Here is a 26,855-nt window from a genome sequence, read left to right as displayed (position 1 = left end):
CCTGTCCGTTTGCCTGTGGGTAGTACGGCGTAGATTGCTCGAGTCGGATATTCAAACTTGCCGCGTATTCCCTAAACCTATCGGCCGTAAATATAGTGCCATTATCAGTTATGATCGTTTCTGGCACGCCGAATCTGGTCACAATATTCTCCTCTACGAAGTTGCATACCTCTTTAGCCGTTAATTCGGCGTATGACCTTGCCTCGACCCACTTAGTGAAATAGTCAGTTGCTACAATTATCCATGCGTGTTTCGCTGCCCCCGATGATGGCGTGATTTTGCCAATTACATCCATTGCCCAACCCCTGAACGGCCACGGTTTAGTAACCGAGTGTAGCAATTCGGCCGGGGCTCTCTACACGGGTCCATGAATCTGGCATGATACGCATCTCCGCGTATATTCGATGCAATCCTTTAATATATTGGGCCAAAAATAACCGTGTCGTCGGAGCAACCAGCGCATCTTTCGTCCAGATTGGTGTGCTCCGCAAATTCCTTCATGTACCTCGGCCATTACTTGGGCAGCCTCGTGTAGGCCGAGGCACAATAGTAGTAAACCATCTTCGCCCTTGCGATATAATTCATTTTGATACGACACGTAATTCGTCGCGAGCACCTTCGTTCTTCGGTCGTGTTTCCAATTGGGGTTATTGAGGTACCGTAACATCGTCTTTCTCCAATCATCCGGTTCTACTTCGACGGCACATACTTCTATGGGATCTCCTCGTTCTAATAGGGATGGGAGCGACATCACCCTTGTACGTATTACGTGCGCGCGTTGGAGAGTTTGCTGATTAATCAAAACGGGGTACGAGCGTTGACCCGTGTTCGCAATTCCCACAATTCAACTTAGTTTGCCCCCCATGAGTTATGCTCCGGAGACGATCTGGGCGAGTTCGTCGGCATCAGTATTGTGGATACGTGAAATGTGTTCAAATGTGATTTGGTCGAACGACTCGGCCAGGTAAGTGGCGACCATGTGATAGGGAGCTAAAGTACAACTCATGCAACGAAACACGCCGTTCAGTTGGTTAATCACAAGTTCGGAATCACCAAGGACGAGAACGCGGGGGGCCCGCAGATCGTGTAAAACATGGAGGCCGATAATGAGGGCTTCATACTCGGCCTGATTATTGGTGCAGCTGAAATCTAACTTGAGAGAAAAATACCATCGGCAGTGGTCAGGCGACTGAATTGCGATACCGACACCTGCCGAGGTCGAAGTAGTGGAACCATCAAAATGCATAGTCCAATGGTTATCGCGTGTGGTGACGAAACCGATGTCGACGTCGCCTCCCTCAAAACCATAAGGGGATGGGTGTTGTGCCAGGAAGTCGGCGAGGGCTTGCCCCTTGACGGCCTTTTGGGGTACATACTGAAGGCTGAACTCGGATAAGGCGAGTGTCCATTTCCCGATTCGGCCTTTGACAATAGGCCGAGTCAGCATGTAATGAATTACGTCGGTTTGGGCGATGACCTGCGTAATTGTGAGGAGCATGTAATGCCGAAGCTTGGATGCAGCAAAAAACAACGCTAAGCAAAGTTTTTCGACAGGGGAATAGTTAAGCTCTGGTGAATTCAGGTTTCGGCTAAGGTAAAAGATAGCTTGTTCGCGTCCGACGTTATTATCTTGTGCAAGAAGGCATCCAATGGATTCAGCAGCTGCCGAAATGTACAATTTAAGGGGTTTGTTGCGACAAGGTGGAACGAGCACCGGTGGGGTGGAAAGGGCCACCTTGATTTGCGTAAATGCAGCTTGATGCTCTTCGCGCCATTCAAATCGGTCGGTCTCCTTCAGTTTAAGGAGTGTAGAGAATGCTTTCATCTTACCGGCCGAATTGGCGATGAAACGATGGAGGAAATTTATCTGCCCGAGTAACAACTGGAGCTGTTTCTTTGTCGTCGGAGGTGGGGCGCTAATGATGGCGCGGGCTTTATTTTCATCGACCTCGATGCCGCGATGGTGCACCAAAAATCCTAGGAAATTACCGGCCGAAACATCGAAAGCACATTTGGCCGGGTTCATCTTGAGGTTGTTCTTGCGCATGCGAATGACCGCTTGCCTCAGGTCGTCCAGATGTGTTTGACGACGTTTGGATTTTACGACCACATCATCGATATAAACTTCGACGATTGTACCGATTAAGTCGTGGAAGATCATATTCATGGCTCGTTGGTATATGGCGCCGACATTCTTGAGGCCGAAAGGCATGACTACCCATTCGTAAGTACCAAGTGCCCCCGGGCAACGGAAAGCCGTCTTGTGGACGTCAGCTTCGGCGATGAAAATCTGGTTGTAACCCGCATGACCGTCCATAAAAGATAGCAGTTCATGATTAGCTGCGGCATCAATTAATAAATCTGAGATCGGCATCGTATATTCGTCCTTGGGAGTAGCCAGATTTAGATTACGGAAATCGATGCAAATGCGAAGTGCACCGTTTTTCTTTAACACGGGGACGATATTGGCCAACCATTCGACATACCGTGCGGTCCTAATAAATCCGGCTTTTAGAAGCCGAACTAATTCTTCCTTAATGCCAAGTTGTACTTCGTTCGAAAATCGGCGAGGAGGCTGTCGAAAAGGCCGACACCCCTCCTTGATGCGTAGTTTATGCTCTACAAGGTTTCGGTCAAGGCCTGGCATTTCATGATAACTCCACGCAAAGCAATCTTTAAATTCGTAGAGTAGCTTACGGAGTTCGACCTTCATGGATGGTGGGAGTAACGCACTAATAAACAATGTGTGAGGATCCTCGGCCGTGCCTACGTTAACTTCCTCTAACGGGTCCTTGACTTGAGGTCGATGGTTTTCGAGTTCGGCCGGCGCAGCCTGAACTTTATCGAAAGATAGAACGGGGCCGTTATCTGCTTCGACCAGAAATTCGATTAAATTGACGCCAGAATGTGGTTGCTTGGTAATGGCGTACCAATGGGCCAGCAGACGTTCCATTGTAGATGAAACCGCGGCCTGACGCCGTTCTTGCGTGGTGTGCTCAATCATCGGCATTGATGACCAAGTTCGCCAAGCCAAGTCTCGCCGAATCCTGTTGGACAGTCTCGGCGCCGACCTCAATCACTTTTTGTACTGAAATTCTCGTCGGCCGTCCATCCTCGTTAAGGCCTTGGAGGGTGATGTAGCCCACGTGATCATCATAATAGCGAGCCTGAATCATGTTGGTTTCAAATGGTTGGTTATCGGTTGGGTGAACTACGACCGATTTGCCATCCCAAAAGATGAGGACTTGGTATAATGATGAAGGAATGCAACTGGTTTGGTGGATCCAGTCGCAGCCAAGTAATGCGTTATAATCCGTCTTGGAATCAATGACAAAGAATGTCGTCATGTCTTGACGACCGACAATGCTAACTTCCAACGGGAGCACCCCTTTGGTCTGAGATTTGTCACCAACAAAGCTGCTCATAGTGATCCCTGACGGAATGAGTTCATTATCAGAACGGCGTAAAGCTTTCATGACGGATATTGGCATAATGTTGACTGTGGCTCCACAGTCGACAAATACTTTAGAAATGGGAAATCCTTCGATGTGAGCCGTGACGTACAACGGCTTCAGGTGTTGGAGATTAACCGAGGAGGAGCGGGGAAATAACTCGGCCAAAGCTGCCTTGAGGTTATCTCCGCTTTGGTTTTCTCGGTCGTCGTCGTTTGCGACGAAGTCTACTTGTGTGGCTTCCTCGGCAACTACGTCCCCGTCCAAGAAACTTGACTAGTGGGTACTCGGTTGGAATTCAGCTGGTAGAACGTGTACCATACTAATCTCCATATGTTCGAGGACCGAGGGGCCCATTGGGTCATGGTCGCTGTCTTCCGGAGAACTATCCTCTGTAGCAGTCGTCAGAAAATCCTCGATCAAACTTTTGAGTTCCTCGGTAAGAGCCGGTATCCGAGACGTGGGAACCAAATCGAGTGCGGGTGAGCCATTTCCTTCGACGATGTGGACTGCCAAAGATTTACGTTGGTCCTTTGTTACACGGGCTCGTTCTTCATATGCAATACGGGCGTTCCTCGTCTCTAGATAGGTATCCAATCGTGCTATCCGTTTTTCCTCGTCGGCTGTGAGGCCAAAGAGCGATACAGCCGAGAAGACTTCGAAATGATAGCGTAAATGCTGAAGGTCTTCGAGCGAAAAGGGTAATTCGGCGGTGTCGATATCTGTATAAGGATCGACCTCAAAACCAAGGACCCGAGCCTCCCGTATATGTTGAAACCTAGCTTTAATGGCTGGATCAGAAGTTTTCTGGATAATTTGCTCGGCATCAGGACAAGTTAGCGCTAAGTCGAGGGCTTCCTGACATGCCTTGGGGAGTCCGTACAAGTCATTTGCGGAGTATTTCTTATGAAATTCTCGCATGTATTCCATGGATGCACCGAGGAATGAAGGGTGTAAGTTGCGCCGTATTTTGATAAACGGCTCGCGCGGTGGTAACGGAGAAAGTTTCCTTTCGGCCTCTTGTGTAAAGTACTCTAGACGAGCTCTCATTTCCCCAGGCCGGAGAATGATCTTAACACGTTTCTCAGCCTCCTCAATGGTGGTTTCGAAATCAGCATCCGCTACTTTCTTCCCTTCGGCTAACTCGGTTATGATAGTCGGGGTTGGCCGTTCGCTAATATCTTCCACGGCCTTTTTTGGTTGCCATTGGTTGGCCGGGCTAGCCTGCGCTTCTCGTCGCCGAGCCATGCAATCTATCTGTTGGCGGCGACGTTTTTGAGATTTAGATAGCGCTGTATATAAACCAGTTGGAGAGTTGTAACTGTACCAGCGTTGATCCGATGTCCTGGGTGGCTTGAAAGTTTTGCGATCAGCTGGTGAGCCCGAACTGTTGGTATTGCGCGAATAATAATCCTCATTATAGAATGGTGCGTCGAAGTCAAGACGCCGCCTGACCGAGGTCTGTTCTTTCGGCTTTACTTGTGGGCCGAGTCGATCGAACACTTGACGTAGTGGACCTAATCCCTTTGATGACGCCGTAGGGGCCGTTGGTGGTGTTGAAGATTTCTTCCCAGGTTCAACTGATGTTTTACAATGGTCACATAAAACCTTCGATCCACAAATTTCGTCGGAATTTGACCTCGTCATCAGCTCATCGGCGGGTCGCACCGATTGTTCCGTTGGTGGTGCATTTGAAAATATATCAAGCTTTAGTCTTGTTCGACCATTCCGTTGACGGATATGCTGCACCGGGACATATTCGGCCTTCCCTTTGTTTCTGGGAAGGTGAGCATCCACCATACCAATCGTTGTTGAAGGGAAAGGATTAACATCGACCGCCATCTTTTCCGGAAATTTCAACTTTCCTTTTTCGATCCAACTTTGAATTGTGTCCCGGAACACAACACAATTATTGGTTGCATGCTTATTAGAATTATGATACTTGCAGTATATCTTTCCTTTTAATTCATCGGCCTTAGGGATAGTATGTCCCGACCGAAGCTTGATGATTTTTGCTGCCAATAATTGATCGAAAATTGCATCAGCTTTAGTGATATCAAAAGTGTATACTTTTGATGACTTACTCGTTTCCTCGGCGGCCAAACGGGTTTTGGCGTCTTTGGTATTTACTTGCGCCAAAGCCTTGCAAACATAGGGTTTGTCTATTACTATCTCGGCCGCATCCACACTAGCATACTGAGGTTCTTCACTTTCGGCCGATGCATAGCTAACCGTGGGGTTCTTATACAACGTCCCTCGGGATGGTGATTTTGATATCTTTTCTTCTCGGAGCAGATAATCATATTGTTCGACGTGTTGAGCAAGTTCGTACATATCTCGAATATTTGCCCCCAGGAACTTCTTTTTGTACTCCATGTCTAATCCGTTGAGGGCGATCTTAACGAATTCCACTTTGGGGAGTGGCACTCGGCACCAATTCCTGACCGATTTAAACCTTGTTAGGTATTCCATTGGAGATTCGTCAGATGCTTAAGCCATCCTGGCCAACGATGATATGGACATCTCCATCCCTGGCCGATAGAATTGTTCATGGAACTTTTCGACCAACTCTTCCCAACTCTGCACGGAGTTGGGTGGAAGATTAATGTACCAGGCGAAAGCTGAGCCTGTCAGTGAAAAGTTAAACAGCCGTAGTTTGTAGAAATCGCTATTGACGTCCCCACACTGCGTTGTGAACCGAGCCACATGTTCTAGTGAGGATAAAGATGATTCCCCGGCGAAGAGGCTGAAATCGGGGATCTTAAATCCTCGTGGGTATTCAATCCTTTCCACATAAGCCGGGTATGGGTGAATGAATTTTGGAAACTTCGGCCCTTTTTTTAGGGCCGAATCAATCATTCTCTGGACTTCGGTCACGTTTATGGAAGCGATTTCTTCTCCCTGGCTTGGTCCCTCGGCTCTATTTCCTGGTCCTCTTATTTCTAAGGGGACTGGTTGCGGCCGAGCGGACCCTCTCTCGGCTGGTATAGGCACATTCGTCGGGAGCTGCCGAGGTTAGCCGACCTGGCCATCTTCGAAGGCTTTACTAACCAGTAGTTCAAGCATTCTGGTCTGTGTATCGCTGTTACTACGTATTGCGTCTAGCAAATCATTCATCTTCTGACCAATCGACTGCTCGACCTGACGATATTGTTCATCCAGTCGTCTCCGAAGGAATGTCCTTGTTGGCGGATCGGAACCTTCCCCACCATCGTCATCACAATCTTCCACAATCCCTTCCATGAACATTCCAGCTGTTTGATTCGGGACTGCGGGGTTGTAAGGTTGCCCGCCGAGACAGACTTCATTCTCTCGGCGTGTTACACTTATGGCCTCGGGCGGCGCAATTATGATCGGATTTTTTGTAGAGTGCAAATCCTGCCCAAGGCCTTGCACTGGCAAGTCAGTCGTTGACTTTCCCATGGTTGTTTTCTACTTCGTAGACCGTGTCTCAATGGTCATGAACTCCGAAGGTTTAGCACAAATGGTCCCACTGGGCGTGCCAAAATGTTGACCCTAAAAATTACAAAACCTACGTGGCGCGCAGGCCGAGTAACTAATAAGCTAACTACGTCCTTCGGTCGAATGCGGGGCGTGCCAACTCGTCGGCCGAGCCTGGCCGAGGAGTAAAATTTGTTGATGTAGCTTTGAGCGCGTCGCTGACTTCTTTATCTTGCGATTGCGACCGAGGAAGGAACACTCTCGGTCTCTGGGTTCTACAGCCTGAAGACAAGGCTGCTAATTCTGCGGAGTTCACAAATCGTCCGAGCCCGATTCGGTCACTGTGATTATATTCGTGAGAGTATAAGCACGTCGAATCGAGACCAAACTGTATGGGCACAGGTACTCGAACGTGATGTATGTCTTGATGGTAAACGTAGTTCGGCCGTCGGAATGCCGAACCCTGAAACTCACTTGTGGGTATCCAATCATAAAACCACTCGGCGACCAGTACGCCGAGCAATGTAATTCGTAACACCTAACTATGCCGAGAAGGCTAGCAAGGTGACCTCTGCCAACAAAGGTTCGAAAACCTTTCTCGACCGAGACTTGGATAGATAATCGGTCGACCTCGACGCAGTGCTGTTTATCCAAACTGAAGATGCTTCTCGGTCGGCTGATTCTGCGGCAGCAGTGCTGTTTATCCAAACTGAAGGTGCTCGCCGGGCGCTTCCACAGTGCTGTTTATCCAAACTGAAGGTGTGTCGGCAGGAAAAGAAAAGGAAAAAATCTCAAGGTGTTGAGAGGTTTTGCGCAGGGCAATTGTATGTTGATCTGAAGGTCCTTTTCTGTTGCATGATTTCTTGTATTTATAGTCCCCCATTCCTTGAAAACCAATTCTGATTTGGATTGGGAGTCCTTGCCCCATTTCGCCTCTAACTCGAACAAACCTATTCCTACTGGGATTCTGAATTTTCCTTCTTTTCGAGACTCCATTCCTTGCCGGTCGAGACTCCTGGTCGCACTAGGACTTCCTCGACCTCTCCTATTCATCCGGACCTCTTAGGATAGGATTTGGCCGACCCTGCCAGCTGATCCGGGATTTATTATTCGGCCCATAGTATCTATCATCACCTTGGGCCGAGCACATCCTGCTGCTCGGCCCAGCAATAATATTTTGGGCCTAAACAACGGGTCTTTGTCTTGTGTAAATTAGTGGGACCTTCTCATATCATCACAGTAATATTAATGTGAAAAACAGTGGGACCTTTTCAACAATCACCGGACTAGTTGAGAGAGGCTTAGAGAATGATAATGTTAGAGATATCAAATTTTTAAATCAAATTTGTAAACTAAATGATGTGTCATTAATAAGAAACAAGCACGTCATTCGACACTTAATTAATAATCCAATCATCTACAACCACATCATTTGATTTAAAAAATTTGATCTCCCTAACATTACATCTGTGAAAAAGAAGAGAGACTCGATGACAGAGAATGAGAGAAAGTGGGTAGACCCGGGCACGGTTCAGTGCGGTTTTGCCCTCAAAACGGAACTGGAACCAGGAAATATCAACAATTTGATTTAGTGCAGTTCTACTTAAATTTATTACTAAAATCATATGGTTTGATCCACACCAATTTCGGTTTGGTCCATGCTGGTTTACTGTGCCGAATACTAAGTCATTTGATTACCAAATCAAAATGGTAATCAAAGTCTACTTTTTTTATTCTCTTGTTTTTTGCATGCTTGCATTCAAATACCACTTCTAAAATGGTTAAACAAAGTTACAAACAAAACATATCATTTCACATACAAAATCAAAATGCAAATATTGCTGACACTAAGCAAAAAAAAAAAAAAAAAAAAAAAAAAAAAAAAAAAAAAAAAGCCACAATTGAAATGTCATATAACATTCATAATACAAATGTACATCCACTATGCAGTAAAAATGTTAGCATGAATACAATATTTAAGCCCAAGAGGGACTTATCAAGAGATTAAAAAAAGTCCTAGGAAAAGGGAAAGAAAAAAATGGGATGTAACTGAACACCTTAAGATCACTCTATCAAAAAATTAAATAAATAAATAAATAATGAAATCGAAACCTGAATGTCATCTAGGTAGGAAATTGACATCTTTTTTTAAAATATGTGCATTATCTCAATAGGTGAACCGTGTAAGTGGAAGACCTAATTGAGAAATGATCTCATGCAGTCCTATTAGGTAAAACCAGTTTGGCTTTCACCACTCATTTAGTAACACCCGTATACAACTATTAAATTAATTAATTATTTGTATTCACGATCTGGTTCGGTTCTAAGCAATTCTACCAACATGAAAACCGGAATTGGTATGAACGGCTTGGTTTGGTTCTTGAACCTACGTTAACTTTTTTTTTGTCAACACGGGTTTTTACGGTTTATTTTGTCGTGGTTCCACAGTTTTTATGCCCATCCCTAAAAGTGGAAGACAAAAAAAAATTGACAATAGAGAGGGGGCGACTAAAGTGAGACAGAAATGAGAGTGAAATCAGGAGATAAAAGAGGGATGTGCGTCTGAAGTGGCACATGCAACAAGGCAAAGTAAAACAAAATAAATATGTCCACCAAGCGTATAATTATCAAATTGTTCTTGACTTTTTGCGTCTCATAAACTCTTCGTTGTAGTTTCGAATTCTGTTCAGGTTACGCTTACACATTTGTAACGACAAGTGCTACACAAATATGCTAAAGAACGGGCCATAAGTGCCACGACACAATAATCAACAAAAGTCAACCTTCTCACTTTTAAGAATATTTTGGCCATTTTATGCTTCTTTGCTTCCCATTCTTTTTTTTTTTCTTTTTTTTTTTTTTCCGGTTCCGTAGTTATACAAACAATGGTGTATCAAGAATTCTAACATAGTTGAGTAGCAAGCTGGGACCTAGGGCATAGCGGCTATGCGCCTAGACGGGGCCTAGGTGGATTAAGTAGATATATTATCACATATAAATAAGTACTTACTTATATTTAAAACAACAATACTTGTATTGAGAAGTTGGATTTATACATTATTTTAAGTGAATTTATTATTTAACATATACAATAACAACAACAAAAACGCCTTATCCCACTAAGTGGGGTCGGCTATATCAATCCTAGAACACCAATGCGCTTGTTTTTGTGTCATGTCTTCCGTTAAATCCAAGTAGTTCAAGTCTTTTCCTAAAGTCTATTTTCAAGTCTTCCTAGGTCTTCCTCTATCCCTTTGGCCCTGAGCCTTTGTCTCGTAATCACATCTTCTAATCGGAGCGTTTGTAGGTCTTCGTTTGACATGTTCAAACCACCTTTAGCCAATTTTCTCTTATCTTATCTTCAATTTCTGCTACTCTTAATTTACCTCGGATATCCTAATTCCTAATCTTGTTCTTTCTCATATGCCTACACATCGAACGACGAATATGCCCACACATCCAACGAAGCATTCTCATCTCTGCAACACTCATTTTGTATACATGTTGATGCTTCACCACCCAACATTTCATGCCATAAAGCATTGATGGCTTATTTCCGTCCTATAAAATTTTCCAGTGAGCTTTACTGGTATACGACAATCACACAATACATCTAATGCACTCTTCCCCTTCATCCATCTAGCTTGTATTCAATGATTGAGGTCTCCGTCCAATTCTTTGTTCTTTTGCAAGATAGATCCAAGATAGCGAAACGTTCGCTCTTTGGTACTTTTTGATCTCCAATACTCACCCCTAACTCATTTGAACCTCCGTTCTCATTGAACTTGCACTCTATATACTCTGTCTTTGACCTACTTAGGCAAAGACCTTTAGATTCCAGCACTTCCACCATAGGTTAAGCTTCACATTTACTCCCTCCTGAGTTTCATCTATCAACACTATATCGTCTGCAAAAAGTATACACCAAGGAATATCATCTTGGATATATCTCGTCAACTCATCCATTAGCAATGCAAAAAGGTAAGGACTTAAAAATGAGCCTTGATGTAACCACACAGTTATGGGAAAAATTTCGGTTTGCCCTTCATGAGTTCTTACGGCAGTCCTTACTCCATCATACATATCCTTTATAGCTTAGATACATGATACTCATACTTCTTTCTTCTCTAAAATCCTCGAAAGAATATCTATTGAGACCCTATCATAAGCTTATTCTAAATCTATAAAGATCATGTGCAAATCCATCGTTCTTCGTAAGAGACAAATTGCATCCATGGTTGAGCGCCTTGGCATGAACTCGATTACTTTTTCCCAGAGCTTCATTGTAATTAACTTAGTACCCCTATAGTTCCCGCAATTTTGTATGTCTCCCTTGTTCTTGTAGATAGGCGCCAAAGTATTTTTTGCTACTCATTTGGCATCTTCTTCATTATTTAACATATAACAAAGAAAAAAAATTCAGAATTTATGCTTTAGTATTTTAGTAAATTTGATGATATGTGATGAATACTCAAGTAATTACAAGTTCGAGTACTTTACAAAATATTTTCCAGAAGTCGTATGAATTTATATTAAATTTTTGCAATCGAATATATGGTATAAAAAGCACGTTGAGTTATACACCATCCTTTTCTGCGTTCCTCTTCATCTACTGGATCATTCAACTTGTCTAAAATAATCAGCCATTCTGACTGCGCGACTAGCTACACCACCTTAATTTTCTTAAAGAACTAGGAGGTGTTTTAGGCCAATCCGTGCATCAGGAATGGCGAATACCATGTCTTGTAGATGTTAACATACCTTCAAGCTCTGCAATTCCACTTGGTAAAGAAAAAATTCAACAGTGGATAATAAAATTTGATGCATGGTTCGAAGGTGCAAAATTCACTAATAAAATTTCTTCAAATTATCACCAATGTTAGCAAATGACATATTTGATGTAAACATGAACGGTCGGGGTTAGAGTTGCTCTATGTTCCTAAGTTCCTGGCATCTGTATTACATATATCGTACCGGAGAGAAAAAATATAACAGGGTAGCATTACGATGACTATTGGCAAATGTCATAGTGCTTTTGCAAACTCTTGAGCATGGTCGCTTCTGTAAACGGTGAACTGGAACCGGATGTCGCTCGCTGCAAGGATCCGAATTTACAGATATTGTTCTCAGCAATCAATCCATCCGTAACACCAGCAGAGCTAGAAAAACCGCACTTCCCAAGGCAACTGCTTTGAGTATCATTCCATCTTTAAACGTTTCGAATGTGTTTCCTTCATCCACTCAAGGCATTCTTCTGCAGTTCCTGAAGGGTGAGCAAACTGCCATGCAAATATTTTTTGTTGCTGCCAAGTAAAGGATACATTAGCATTTGGAGTTCAATAATAGCTCTTTTCGGTGCTGGAATCAGAACTTATAGCTTACCCATTCTCGCACAAGTGGTCCTCCAGATTTAAGCTGCAAAACATTCATGATCTCCTTCCCGTTCAGTAGTGGTTTTGCATCCCAAACTTTATCAAGACCTAATGCACCGGAACAAATATCAGAAATGACATCCAAGCTGTCTCCCAAAGCCTGAGAAAATCTTAAGGGCAATCTGCCACGGACTAAAAAAACAGGTTGGGCATCGAACTCCAGGACAAGATCTAAACTAGATATCCTACAAAATATCATACACACACACACACGCATACTCAAGCACATACATATACCATGTTTGAGGCCACCTTAGATGCCATTTAAGTTTCTCCAATGCTTGGAGACTTATTTTTACAGTGAGATATATCCTATGTAAGAAAAGAATAGAGACGATAAAAGTTCATCATGTTGAATTTACTCTCACAATGACAGCACATGCTGACATGGAAAACATACAGATAATATTCAACAGTTAATGACACCGATAGATTTCTAGTCACAAAGCATTGTTTTCACCCTTACCAATGGTTGACATCAAAACTAAGAAACATATCAAAACTACAAAAGATTGGAAAGTTGGGAGTTTCCAAATTACTATCAAAACTAATAAACATATTCATATCAAAACTAGATGTTTGTCTAAAAGAGATGATACCTAGTTTAAGTATGGCATCTTCAGCTGCTATAAATAAGGCTCTTCGTCTTTCCAGTTCAAAGTTCTTACTTAGAAGATCTTCGGTACAATCATTGTTGGGGGGATATAACAATGTAGCCATCAGCAAGGCAACTCTCCAAAAATCTTTAATTTCTTGTAGAAGAAATCCTGGATGGTTGACAATTCAAAATGAAATAAGAACATTAAGGACAAACGTATCAAGCAGATTACATTCTTAGGATTTAGGAGGATAGAAAGATGGATGTTAGACCATAATCAAAGCAAGAAGTACCACATAAACGAAATACATATGTGGTCAAGCATGGATTAATAATTTAATATGATTAAAAAGCTTCAAATTGACATTTATATTCATAAGGTCTGAGACACATAAGTTTATCTCCCGTATAATTTCCCAAAGAATTAATCAAACTATGGAAATTGCAGTGTCAGCCACATATGTGATCCCTCTATTAGTATTAAGCACACACCAACTTTTCAGAGAGTTTTTTTTTTATCAAAAAGCACAAAGGAAACATACACCAGCATTTCTAAGAAAGACAGCAAGGACACAAACCTCATACCTGTCAATACCCGGGGCTTTGAAGTAAGAGGTACATCAACAGATTCTCTTGCCCAATTAACTTCAGAAATGAGTACGTCCTCATTTGATGCAAAATAAGGAATCAAAGACAAAAACTTCTCCAACGCATGGTGTACATTTATAACCTGTAACAATTAAAATTGGCAAACAATTTATATAAAAATGCAGATTCAGGAAGTCTTGATATAACTACCAGCTTAGTGTTTCCACGTAATGTGTAAAAAGTACTGTTTCTGCATCACTGGCTTTTCGCTTAAGGGAGTCTCGGAAAATGTAGTTCACCACAGGAATCTGAAATTCAAAAACAAAGATTTAGAACTGATTCCAGTTTGAAAATCATGTGATGTTGAACTGCTGCATTATAAAAACTATCTACATGTTTCAAGAATAGGTTATGAAATAATCAACTCCAAGCATCTTCCAGTCCTAATTAACTAAACAAACCAGTAATGTTACACTTTCGTACAAATTTATATTGAGACGATTGATTCCAATTTTTTTTTTTTTCTATTGCAAACACCAATTATAATCAACTCTATTTTTTTGTGACAAACATCTAATCAAATAATCACGTTATTATCTAGTAATACTGTTGTTGTCTCTAGGTGTGGGTAGGGGTCAATTAACCAGATTGAGTGACCGGAACCACCCACCAAACCACAACTGTCAGTAAGGACTGAGGTTTAACCGTCCTAACCTTCCACCAACTGTGGTTAGTTCACCAAGGAACCGAAACAGCAAAATCCATGAGATCCAGCAAAATCCGAGTAGTGCGACAAAATGAGCTCTGCCAGAATTTGGTGGAGAGAGAGAGAGAGAGAGAGAGAGAGAGAGAGAGAGAGAGCTTATATATACAAGTCAACAGAAATGTAGCGAATGGAGAAGTCAAATTTAACGGGAACCAAGTATGTTCAACAGTTCGGTCAGTTTTTTCACCAAAATTCAAAAATAAAAAATCACACCAAATGACCGTCCGGTTTGATAAGTTTTTCGGTCTAAAATTATCAGCCCTAGTTGCTTCTATGGAAATATCTCCAATAACATTCCTGGTTTGCACATTTTGCTACAAACTAGCATGCTGTCTTGCACAAGGTTGTGCAAATCCAATGCAAAAGGCTCAATGCCAGTATGCTTACAGCCTCATACACAAAACAAGGAATATTACATTAGGAAACAGCAAACACATGACAGCAAAACAAGGGAACCATACCTTTTTTCCTTTGTTATCTTTATATATGGTTTTCCTAAGTGGGAGGAACATAGCAGCATACAGAGAGCGCCTTCTTTGTTCATCCTAAATTCACATGTTAGAGGAAACGCTATTCAAAACAATACACATGGAAATATAATACACACAAGCAGAATTTGAAATAAAACAATGATCAGTGCATAAAAAAATGAAGGTATACAGGAGAAAGCAAGAAGATTACGTATTTCAGGTCCTTATACTCACAGTAAAGGTAGACGGGCCAATTAATTGAATAAGGTTCCATGTAGCCTCCAAGTAAGAAACACAAAGCCTGCATTCGGTGAGAAAAATAATGAATTACCATTGAAATATTTATGTGTCATTCGACCTACCCGCCCATGCATGATGTTATAGAGATGGACATGCTTCGAAACTCCTTTTTTCCTTAAGCAACCCCATACCTGTCACATCCTTCTGATACTGCAGGCTCATGCTTTGTATGAAGACTGAAGACGACCCAAAATAACTTCAAATCACTAATGTAGGCCACAGCTTGGACAGGTTGATTTCCAGAGATCATAAGGTCAATCTGAACCAAGGAGAAACAAGGAAAAAATAAAGAGATAATTCCACTGTACCCGGGGACCCAGGATATGTTTTCCCATTAAACAAGCTAGAACAGTCATCATAAATCAAATAATAATCAGACAATCACCACTTGAGGTATGTAAAACAGGAATTTACTTCAGTGCCAATACGCTCTCTGCTAATTTTAGCCGAAAGAGCAGCTTTCACTTCATCGCAGGCAGCTGCTTCCTTTAGTTCTTCATCTAATATGAATCCAAACCTTGCACCTGAGCACATGACCAGATATTTCAATTTTGGAGATGTTTCCAACTGATCAGTTCTGTGAAAGGACCCTTGGTTTACTCCGAAAAGTTCATGCAGAACGTTGATGCTAGCAAACAATGTCATTTAAGAAACCACGCCAACATGAACTTCAAGAAGGCAGAATAGAGCAAATACATACTTACGAATACTAGCATTCAGCAGTTAACAGAAACCTTGGATGAGAGACTAGTAAAATTTAAGATGTTTTTCTTCCCAGTAAGAAACAAATACTTTTTAAGAAAAATAAGAAATAATATTTTCACTAAAACATTCTAATGTTACAAATAGAGTAGACAAAATGCAATAACAACACCCTATGAATGTAGGGGAGCTTTTTGAGTTCGGTTTTTATACCATACTGTTTATATAGGTGGTTGAACCCTGACATACTTCAAATTGTTGACCATAGGATGTTGAACACTCAATTACAGGCCAATAATGAGATAGATAACTAGAGAAAAAAATTGAAACAGAAAAATCAAGAAGAGAAAGTCAAACCAATTGGGCACGAAGCATATATGGCTCTGTTATGACTAGTGAACCGTGAGTGACCAAGTACCAAAGACTAGACAAGGTTAGTGCAAAAGACCAATGAGCTATGAAAAATTAGAATAATCAGCCATGGAGAGCTGAGTGTGCATAAAATTTAGAAAAGATAAAGAAATAAGTACCAAAACGGATAGCTCGAAGAACTCGTAGTGGATCATCCATAAATGTGGCCTTTGGTGGTAAGGGAGTCACTATTATACCAGATTTCAGATCTTCAATTCCTGCAAAATACAAATGAAAGACAAATGAAACATCAAAACAAAAAGTAATAACTTCGATAGTGGTAAATAGGACAAATTGGTAGAGAACACGCCAAATGCAGAAAACAGACCTCTTTTGGTATAATCTTCAATTGAGCTGGTATTTATATTGTAGAACAAGCTGTCCAACGAAAATAAATCCCATTAAGAACACAAGTTCTAACAAAGCAATATAGTTCTCATTTACCGACCATGACATTATTTCAGTTCTAGAAGATTCTTAGGGAAGAAATTCACCTGTTAATAGTTAAATCCCTCCTATACGCATCCTCTTCGGGTGTGCCATATTTTTGCTGTAAAAACAAAAGTAAACTTTAAATTACAAATTTAATAAGAACAGACTTCAAATTTGATTCAACATGATTCACTAACTGTTTCTTCAACTAATAAGGGAAAAACTGCCTCAAACTTAGCGTAAATTGAAAACTAAAAAGACAATAAAGTTATTCTTGACGGTAGATGTCTAACATTTTTGTCTAAAAGAATCACTCTCGCACTAAGAACATTTGGAGCTGAATTAAACATCAATCATAATGTCCTAAAACGAAAGGGTATGAAGAGACTAGCAAACGCTTATCGAGCAACAGTATTTACCACGGTAGGAATGCGGCTATTCTCACAATACTCTTCACATCTTAAGTTGACAAAATCAATCCATGTATCACATATGCGCATCCTCGCGGTTTCCAAATGTTTTGATTGATCAGGATTGCTATATAAAAAAATTAAGCATTAAAACACACACGCAAAACACACACACACACTCTAAAATGGAGTCTACTTAGATAAGAAATTGCAGAGCCAGAGCCGCATACCATGGAATTACAGCAATTCCCTGAGCCTCTTCCCCAACGTGCAGTAAGTAGTCTTGAACCTTGTCTACAAATTCGCTGCCTAACATGTTGTCCAAGGCAATATCAATGTCATAGCATTCCTTTCCCAGAAGCTGCAAAACCCCCATTCCAAACATGATTTTCAAACCTAAATTCTATGAATACATACGTGTATATATTATATATTTGCCGGGATTCCATGAATAGGCACGCACGCACGCACCTTATCGCGGACCCATCCGCCAGCAACGCGAAGCTGATTCTGTAGGCCGAAATGGCGAAGCGTCCCGAGCAGCCGGTCAAAGATTTTCTTCTCGGTTTCATTGAGTTGGATGTTGTCCCTGACTTGTACGGGCGGGGGAGACGGCACCGCCATGATTGCTTTGCAAGGGTAGAACCCTAGCCCTAGCCCTAGCCCTAGGGTTTTGGTGGGAAGATTGCGGGTCTGGAACGTCCGACGGAGCGTGGGAAGAAAGAGAGGGTTGCAGCAGCTTAGTGAAGCGGTTTTGAAAGCTAGTCTCATGCTTTGAAGGACTTTGGAGCTAATTTAAAGGGTCAGGAGGCGGGTGGGTTAATTTCTTAGCTTTTCGTTTCAACTCCACTGCGCAAACCCGGAGAGGCAGAGGACTTTGAAATCTGCTGTGGACAATTATCTGCTCCAACCCTGTTACCAGTGTCTAATTGGTTGACATCTGTCCTACACTTTTTCATGCTCAAACTCATACCAAACCAATCAAAATAGGTTGGATCGGTTTGTTTGATGCCCATTCATTTTTTTTTTTTTTTTTAAATAGGAATAATTGATGGCAAATTACCATTATTCATTCTTTTTGAGAGCACAAAAACTTTTCAACATCCCTTTTATCACAAGTTTTACTTCCACATCAATAACGAGTTTGTTTGATGCCCATCCTATTTGGATTCAGACTTTTTTTTTTTCATTTTAAATTTATATATAAGAAAAAGGCATGTAATAAAAAATAGAAAGAAAAAAAAAACATAATTCTATTGAATGCCCTCCTCACACATCACCGTCACCGTCACCGTCACCGTCACCTTTCTCTCTGTCTGCGCCTCTTTCTCTCCCGTCCGGGAGCTCCGCCCTTCTCCCATAAAAGACCAAAACCTCTCCTCTCTCTCTCTCTCTCTCTTTCTCTCTCTCTCAAATTCCAATTCTCTCTCTAACAAGTTAGCAACAATGGAGAGCTTCGCCCTCCACTCTCTCTCCACCTCCTCCTTCTCTCTCTCTTCCCGCGCTTCCTTATTTCGCCGCTCAAAACCCGTCATCAAATCCCCACCGTCCATCCACCACAACCTTAAACCATCTCCCTCACTCCCCACCCTCCGATCACCATCCCTCTTGGCCTCAAAACCCTTCATTTCCTCGTCTCATTCCTCAAAACCCGGAAAAACCCACTTCCCAATCCAAGCCTCTAAATACGAAGAACCCGGAACCACTCTCACACCACCGCCGCCGCTTCAAGGTGCCAAACCCATCCCCTTCATCATCTCCATCGCCGTGGGCATCGTGGTCCGCTTTTTCGTCCCCAAACCAGTCGAAGTCACCCCACAAGCCTGGCAGTTGCTCGCCATTTTCCTATCCACCATTGCCGGCCTGATTCTGAACCCGTTACCCGTTGGTGCTTGGGCCTTTCTAGGCCTCACCGCCTCCATTGTGACCGGAACTCTGTCTTTCCCGACGGCCTTCGGTGCTTTTACGAATGAGGTGATCTGGTTGATTGTCATTTCCTTCTTTTTCGCTCGCGGGTTCGTGAAGACGGGCTTGGGGGATCGGATTGCCACCTACTTTGTCAAGTGGTTGGGGAAGAGCACACTGGGTTTGTCCTATGGCTTGACAATAAGCGAGGCACTAATTGCTCCAGCAATGCCGAGTACCACGGCCAGGGCTGGCGGTGTTTTCTTGCCAATTATCCAGTCATTGTCCCTCTCCGGCGGGAGTAAACCCGGTGACCCCTCCAAACGAAAGCTCGGTTCTTATCTGGTTATGTCTCAGTTTCAGGTTGTTGCTCTTTCAGTCCCTCCCTTGTATTTGAAGATATATGAATTCTATATTCTTAGCTAGTGGATTTTCTTCAGTATTTCATATTTAGGGTACGGACTCGATAACATCTTTCGTTGATTGCCTCTTTAGATACCTGTAATATTGTGAATGATATGACTTTGATAAACTCAGTTTGGAGGAGTTTTCTTTTGCACTTTTACTTAATATGCTCATTGAATATCCTTAATTCAGTTGTTATATTAATTTAAACCAAAAACTGTACTGAAAATGCGGAAATCAAAATGCTCTTGACCATTCAAGAAGAAGAAAACTAGAGCTCTACAAGTGGGAGGAGGGGGTGGCGGGTTATTGTGTCAACTCTTCTTTGCACTTTGCCTTCAGTTTCTGCTGAATTAGATAGGAAGAGAACCTTTTCTTTTTCGTACAAACAAACAACTGCCCTTCACTCTATGTTGTTGAATTAACCAAGAGGAGAACTTTCTTTCGTTGTTCTGCCTTTCGCCTCAACAACCAGCGCCTCTTTTACTCTAGTTGTTGCTGAATCATACACAAGAGGATTTTTTTTTCCCCTCTTCGTTGATGTACTGTGCTTTATAATTTTAATTTTTTTTTGCCTTATCCTGTGTGTTTGTTTGAAGACAAAAAGCTTATGTTCTCCGGTAGTCAGTCAAAGTACAAAGAAGAGCATAAAACTCTTTGTAGTTCTCTTGTGTCCCACATCAGTGGATTCTATTAAATTTTAAGTAGATATCCTTGAATTAATCAAACTTATTATCCGTACAATTGTTTGTTGAAAGAAAGTGTTGGAACTCTCATGTGTTAATTAAGAGATCTAGTGTACGTAAACTACACTTTTTAATTTTTTTCCTAGTGAATTAATCCAGCATTAACTATTACTGTGTTATATATTCTTTCCTTGCTGACTCTAGTAGCATATGTTATTTGTGTCATCTTGTGACTTATGCATCTGTGTTGTGTGATGGGTGACAGTCATCTGGTAACTCTAGTGCTCTTTTCTTAACGGCTGCAGCTCAAAATTTGCTGTGCCTCAAATTGGCTGAGGAAATTGGGGTGATTATTCCAAGCCCTTGGGTTTCTTGGTTCATGGCTGCTAGTTTACCAGCATTTGTCTGCCTTCTAGCTACTCCGCTAGTCTTATACAAGCTATTTCCTCCAGAAACCAAAGACACACCTGATGCCCCTGCCATGGCTACAAAGAAATTGGAGAATATGGGTCCCGTCACAAAGAATGAATTCATTATGGTTGGTACAATGCTTCTTGCTGTCTCTTTGTGGGTCTTTGGGTAAGTAGTTTATCTTGCTTTGGACTATTTACTATTAATTTTACGTGTCCAGTAGATCATAATTGCATATCCTTCTTTTTGGTAATCAGATATATTTTTCACCAAGAATAAGACTTTGCTTGGGATAATGGGATGTTTCCATCGACTACAGTTTTACAATATATTCTTATAGTGATGGTTGACAGTAGCAAACCCGTCATGTGTGTGTGTATAAGTTCAGTTCATGATTTCCCTGAGAATGCATTTTGTTCTACTAGGGTTCTAAATCTTCTGATTCACCAATTCGTTCTTTGTTTGCTTGCAGAGACGCTTTTGGTATAGCAAGTGTTGTAACTGCAATGATTGGCTTATCTATACTCCTTTTGTTAGGAGTCCTTGATTGGGATGACTGTTTAAGTGAAAAATCAGCATGGGATACATTGGCTTGGTTCTCTGTTCTTGTTGGTATGGCTGGCCAGTTGACAAATCTTGGTATTGTAAATTGGATGTCTGGTTGTGTAGCCACTACGCTTCAGTCTTACTCTTTGAGCTGGCCAGTTGCATTTGGTGTTCTTCAGGCAGCTTACTTCTTCATCCATTACCTCTTTGCAAGTCAAACCGGTCATGTGGGTGCTTTATACTCTGCATTTCTTGCCATGAACTTGGCAGCTGGGGTACCTGGTGTGTTAGCAGCGTTGGCTTTAGCTTACAATACAAGTCTGTTTGGGGCTTTAACGCATTATAGCAGTGGTCAGGCTGCTGTATACTATGGAGGTATGCTCCGTTCCAATACCCCTTTCATAAGTTTGGAATTTTTTTTTTTTTCCCCTTAAACAGTTACATTTCTGTAGTGTTCATTTCCTTTTCAATAACAGTTGCTTCATTTTATTATTTTATGGTCTTTAAAATTAGGGAAAATTTTCGAGATGTCACTTGAAGTTTGTACAAATTTCATTGTCACCTCAGAAAAAGAAATTTAAGAAATATGTCACGTAAATTTTTCAAAACCCATGACAACCTCACTCTGTCAAGTTCTCCATTCAAAACATGGCATGTGCGTCACTCTGACCCACTTTCAGTGGACATTTTTTACTTTTTGAGGCAAGTTTTTAGGATTTTTCATTGGTGTAAAGACTGGGTTTCTTTTTCTGGACGGAAAGTTTGAAGGTGTTAGCATGATGTTTCAAAATGAATTTGGTGTGCTGTGTAAGTTGGTGACATTGAAATTTTTCTCTTACAATTTGATAGCCTCAAATATTTTTATTTACCTCTCTCTCTCTCCCTCTCTCTCTCTACCCAGCTACCTTCTTTATTTTTTTCACTGAAGCGCTCAGCAGTCAAGAACATGAAAGAAAGTGGATTGTCTTTATCAGTATCTGTTTTGTGTGGTGACTGATAAGATGTTTGTTGTTTCCAACAGCTGGTTACATTGATCTTCCTGATGTATTCAAAGTTGGCTTTGTAATGGCTCTTGTTAATGCTGTCATCTGGGCAATAGTAGGATCCTTCTGGTGGAAATTTTTGGGCCTCTACTGATGTTCATCGGTTTCCTGTAAGTAGATTATTTGGTCTTCCCTGTTGTATTATTATTTTCTGGGCAGAATGGAACTATCGTTTTGGCCGAAGCCGATAATAAATTGCAAAACCATAGGTTTACTTAGCCACAGTTCAGGTAATTCCGTAGCCGTAGGACCTCTCTTCTGTTCTTTAACATGAAGCAAGTATTCTCTCTTTTGAATCACTCTTATTTGTCCACCCCAAGCACGCCTCACTACACGTGTGTTATACTTTAGTCTTGTTTCGGATTTAACCATGTCGGAAAAGAAACTTTTTTTCGTTTGAGAATCATATCCTGCTACTCTCGGGGTAGAATTTCAAATTAGAGGACTCGTTCATGCATGTTGCTGTTTTATGACCTGACTTTTCATTCATGGTTCATGCTTTTTTCCAGATCATAGGTTACCCTTTCTCATCTTGATGTTGTTATTAGCTTAGCGTACTCGTTCATGGATGTTGTTATTCGAGTTTCTCACTCTCTGTAAACAAATTCCGGTGAAATATTTGCGGCGGTTAATGAGATTCCGGGCATCGTTCCCGGACTTAGAAAGGGGCTAGCATCGCTACAAAATTATTTTCATGCCTTACTAAAGATTCAGAATCATGAGTGTTTCTCTCCTGCGCATGACCCGAATTCAATGCAAGGAGCGACTTGAACGAAGCGAAGGACGATATTGGCATATTGCGAATGAGCATTTTGGAAACATAAGGGAGGGATTTGTAAATGACTACTTGAAAAGTAGTCATTTACAAAATTACTCCTTAAGATGATGATGATGGGGGAGTCCCTTGTAATTTGAAAGTATCTCATTGAAACATACCCATCATCAGCAAGGAATTTGCTGATGATGAGACTAGAGGCCCAGAGGGTGAAGGAATTTGTTAAATTACATGTTAGATTAGTCACTGACGGATTTGAACCTATGCCATCATGCAAGGGCTTAATACCTTTCCACTGCGGTAGGTGATAAGATTTAAATTGTTGGGATTTAGAAATTACTAAATTTGCTATCCTAGGACTAATACAAATTAACAAAAGTTGAATTCATTAGCAAATTACTATTGCGGCAAAATATTTTTATAATAATACGTATGTTGTAAAACCTCTATCTAGCCAACGAAAAAAATTTCGAAATTGAATTGTCGTGCGGGTTAGGAAATTTGTTTTCAACCTACAGCTCTTGGGTTCAGACCCTCCCATTTCCTCTCAGGTAGTGTCATTAACAACCCCAAGGGGCTAGTCTAGTAAAACTATAAAAAGAAATAAAGATTCTGGAATCCTCAACCTGAGTTTGAATTCTCATGAATACATTATTTAAGATACTGACTTTGTTTTGATATATCGCTTAGCTATGATGCTAAAAGCACGTTGTCACCTCATGTGGTGCTGAGGCTGCATGGAGAGTATGGTTAGTCAATCACTAATCTATGTTTGGATACCTCTCGTATTAAAATAATTATTATTATCATTAATTGGATAAAAGTATTTGATAATTAACTTAAAAGAAAACGTTCGAATAATCTTTTTATTTGAAATAAATAATTTGGGCCGGTCCAGAGTGATATGGCCCAACCCCGCGGACGCATCTTGAAGCAGGGGTATTTTAGTCATTTGAAGACGGAGCATGAAAAGCCCTAGACCGACATGCTTAAACCCTAAAGGCATTTCACTCATTCATTGTATTGGAGGCCGAAACCAACACTCTCAGAGCTCCTCTTCCTCGTTCCTTAAGCACCCAAACATCATGCGACCTCCCAGAGGCGGCGGAAGTTTCAGAGGCTCCCGCGGTCGCAGTGGTGGTGGTGGTGGTGGTGGCCGCGGCTTTAATAGGGGTGGTGGTCGCGGCTTTAATAGTGGTGGTCGCGGTTTCTTTCGCGATGAGGGCCCTCCTTCCGAAGTCGTAGGTCTGTTCATTTTTCTTTCCGAACTCATTTTTGTTAATCATTTTGGTAGTTCTTCTATTTAATGGGGACTTTGGTTTTTCCGTGGAGTTTTCGAAACCCTATTCTTTTAGTTTTTTGTCTTGTAAATGTCATGAAACAATGTGTTCAGCAGCTGTGGAATTAAGAAGTTAATTAGAAATCTGGGGTGGTGAAATATGTCTCAGTTTCTGCAAAAGGCGACGACAACAACAACCAAGCCTTATCCCACTAAGTGGGGTCGGCTGTAAAAATCTTAGAACGTTGCTGCACTCGGTTTTGTAGATTTTGAATTCTGTTACTTTTTCTCGTTGGATGGTTTATTGATTTTTTTTGTTGTTTTTCAGAGGTTTCGACATTTGTTCATGCATGTGAGGGTGAGGCAGTGACAAAGCTCACAAATCCGAAGATACCCCATTTTAATGCCGCAATCTATCTGCAGAACAAGACTCAGATTGGGAAAGTTGATGAAATATTTGGTCCAATCAACGAATCCGTGAGTCCTCCTGTGCACTGTTTATGATGCCAACTCTTTGTAGCTTGCTTTTTAGTTTTGGATGTTTAATTTGGTTTCTTGTGATGCAATTGCAGTACTTTTCGGTCAAAGTTATGGAAGGAATTGTGGCCACTTCGTATTCACAGGGTGATAAGTTTTATATTGACCCAATGAAGCTTCTTCCTCTTGAAAGATTTCTTCCGCAGCCAAAGTATGATTTTCGTACTTTTGCATTATTTAGGTTGCATTTCATGTTTGAGTTGAAATAATGATAAGGTTCATTCCACATTCCGTACTTTAATTAAACAACACATGCTTTCCAATGAACAACTGCAAAGAGTCTATATCATTCCGTGTTACTTCATGACCTCTTTTTTCTTGGAAGGGGGTTATTGTAAAGACGTCAGTGTCCCAAGTTATTTTTTAGTGTGGCAGCATAAACTCTTAAGTGTTACTAGGATGACAAGCTCAGTCTTCTATACTGTAAACTTGATGTCAAGCTTTGTTTCCAAGCTAGGACAAGCGAAAATCTGATCAGTCTAGCTTAATTTTGGTCACGTTGCCAAACCAAATTCTACTTATTATAGATAATAGATATCCCATTGGTTTCTCGGGGAGCCTCTCGATCGCTCTTTATTCTTTGGCTTATCTTCAACTGTTATGTTTGATAAGAACAGGAGTTGGCTGATGGAACTTTTTTATTCGAACACTTGAACTTTCAAGATCATTGTATGATCGTTCACAAGGCTTATTTTGAACTCTGTTATTTTTATTTGACAAAAAGCAATGTCGGAAAGTTCTCTTGGAAATGGTCTCGTCAATGGGCTTAACTATGTCATTCAGTTAACACATGAGCTAATTTTATGGCTGATCCTTGGCTCTGATAATTTTTTGGTAACTGTTAGTCATATTCATTCGTTCCTTTCTTGTACTGTGTTGAGTGACAATTCCTTTGCTTCATTGTTATTTTGAGTTGTATATGTATAGCTTTTTTTTTTTTTTTTTTTGGGTCTGCCAGTGAGCATGGTTTTGTGTGGTAATCTGTTTTTAGTAGTGTTAGAAAGGTCTTCGATTGTTCATCCGAAGTAATTGTCATATTATTCTCGTTGTCAATTCTTGCGAGTGACACATGTATGGATGGTTTTCCTGCAGGGGACAGAAGCCAGCGTTTTCTCGAGGTGGAGGCCGTGGAAGGGGTGCTCCGAGGGGAAGGGGTTTTCCAAGGGGAGGGGGTTTTACGAGGGGAAGGGGTCCTCCGAGGGGTGGTAACCGTGGTGGCTTCAGGGGCAGAGGGAGATTTTAGAATAGCATTTTGTAATAGTTCTAGTGCCCTCCCCACTTTGTGTCATCATTTCTGGATGCTTAGGGCTCACAAGAATCACAACTTCATGCTGATTTTGGTGTTGACATGCGGTTGATGGACTATTTATTTTCCTGAGTAACGTAGTTTTATAATCCTAGCTGCAATTTGAACTTGAGTCGAGTTAAACGTTGACGTTTATTTTGAATTTAAGAAATCTGCTGTGGAAATGAGCCTTGTCTAAGTGGTTAGAGTTTTTGCAGCACCGTATTTGGTAGACCCAAATACATCATTATTTTATACTTTTTTGTATGTGTGGCGCAACCGAATCTGTGTTGGGCCATCTTGGTACCCAAGACCTTGCTTGTGAAGTAAATCATCGCACCTACGGTCCAACTAATTGAAAGATATTCAATTGATTTTTTTTTTTTTTTATCGATTCTTAAGTATGAAAGTTCTCACTTGGTAAGTTTTCCGGACGCCATGTGGTGATATAAGTTTATGTAAGATTTTGAGCTTTTATGCAAGCTTTTGAGCTTTACGATATAGTGGTGTTTTTGTTCACTTGTAAGGGAGAGGTTTTTTGCTTAAATCTTGTAAATAGTGAGTTCGGTACTAATTTATTCACCCACCCTTTGGTGTAAATATATCATGGTGTAAAAAAACAAGGGGTGAAGAAAGTTGAGTTCTACCATAAAACAATTGGCAATATGGTTTCCCATCAATGTGGGGTTCATTATTACCACGCCAACTCATGTGGCGAATTTTTAAGCCAAACATGTGAACAATCAAATAAGGTAGTGTGGAGCATGTGTGGCCGTTAAGCTTCATAGATGTGACAAATTGCTTTAATACTATGAATAAAATTGAGATTCTACCTCAAAACCAATTGGTAATATGGAGTATCCCAACTACTTATAAACTCATCCAAAGGTCCACTCTCTTGTCAATGTGTGATTTATTCCCCCACATAGTCACGTTGGCCAAAGCATCCTTTTCCCTCCCCACTAAAACGATTGATAATGT

General features: G+C 41.3%; 3 protein-coding genes across 3 annotated transcripts; 2 read left to right on the top strand and 1 right to left on the bottom strand.

Annotated features, from left to right (window-relative positions):
- Window positions 1-11,737: 11,737 nt before the first annotated feature.
- Window positions 11,738-17,888, bottom strand: LOC137728151 (Polynucleotide adenylyltransferase family protein). The gene is made up of 15 exons (XM_068467027.2): window positions 17,474-17,888; window positions 17,233-17,363; window positions 17,012-17,129; window positions 16,655-16,710; window positions 16,489-16,538; window positions 16,280-16,378; window positions 15,462-15,571; window positions 15,179-15,306; window positions 14,982-15,048; window positions 14,739-14,822; window positions 13,757-13,819; window positions 13,509-13,653; window positions 12,925-13,092; window positions 12,276-12,373; window positions 11,738-12,196 (listed from the first exon to the last, which is right to left on the bottom strand). Exons 1-15 carry the CDS (start codon window positions 17,771-17,773, stop codon window positions 12,092-12,094), a joined length of 1,722 nt encoding a protein of 573 aa, XP_068323128.2. The 5' UTR covers window positions 17,774-17,888; the 3' UTR covers window positions 11,738-12,091.
- A 302-nt stretch (window positions 17,889-18,190) lies between these two features.
- LOC137729270 (dicarboxylate transporter 2.1, chloroplastic) lies at window positions 18,191-22,297 on the top strand. Its single transcript, XM_068468143.2, has 4 exons — window positions 18,191-19,270; window positions 20,264-20,577; window positions 20,882-21,330; window positions 21,977-22,297. The coding sequence occupies exons 1-4, from the start codon at window positions 18,263-18,265 to the stop codon at window positions 22,090-22,092; spliced, it is 1,887 nt and encodes a 628-aa protein (XP_068324244.2). The 5' UTR covers window positions 18,191-18,262; the 3' UTR covers window positions 22,093-22,297.
- A 1,470-nt stretch (window positions 22,298-23,767) lies between these two features.
- LOC137729394 (putative H/ACA ribonucleoprotein complex subunit 1-like protein 1) lies at window positions 23,768-26,059 on the top strand. Its single transcript, XM_068468338.2, has 4 exons — window positions 23,768-24,018; window positions 24,381-24,529; window positions 24,625-24,740; window positions 25,682-26,059. The coding sequence occupies exons 1-4, from the start codon at window positions 23,859-23,861 to the stop codon at window positions 25,830-25,832; spliced, it is 576 nt and encodes a 191-aa protein (XP_068324439.2). The 5' UTR covers window positions 23,768-23,858; the 3' UTR covers window positions 25,833-26,059.
- The last annotated feature ends 796 nt before the right edge of the window (window positions 26,060-26,855 follow it).

The sequence above is a fragment of the Pyrus communis genome, chromosome 10 (genome assembly GCF_041283825.1).
Source record: "Pyrus communis isolate YQ-2024b chromosome 10, ASM4128382v1, whole genome shotgun sequence".
Taxonomy (NCBI): domain Eukaryota; kingdom Viridiplantae; phylum Streptophyta; class Magnoliopsida; order Rosales; family Rosaceae; genus Pyrus; species Pyrus communis.
This window is presented reverse-complemented; position numbering and strand designations above follow the sequence as displayed.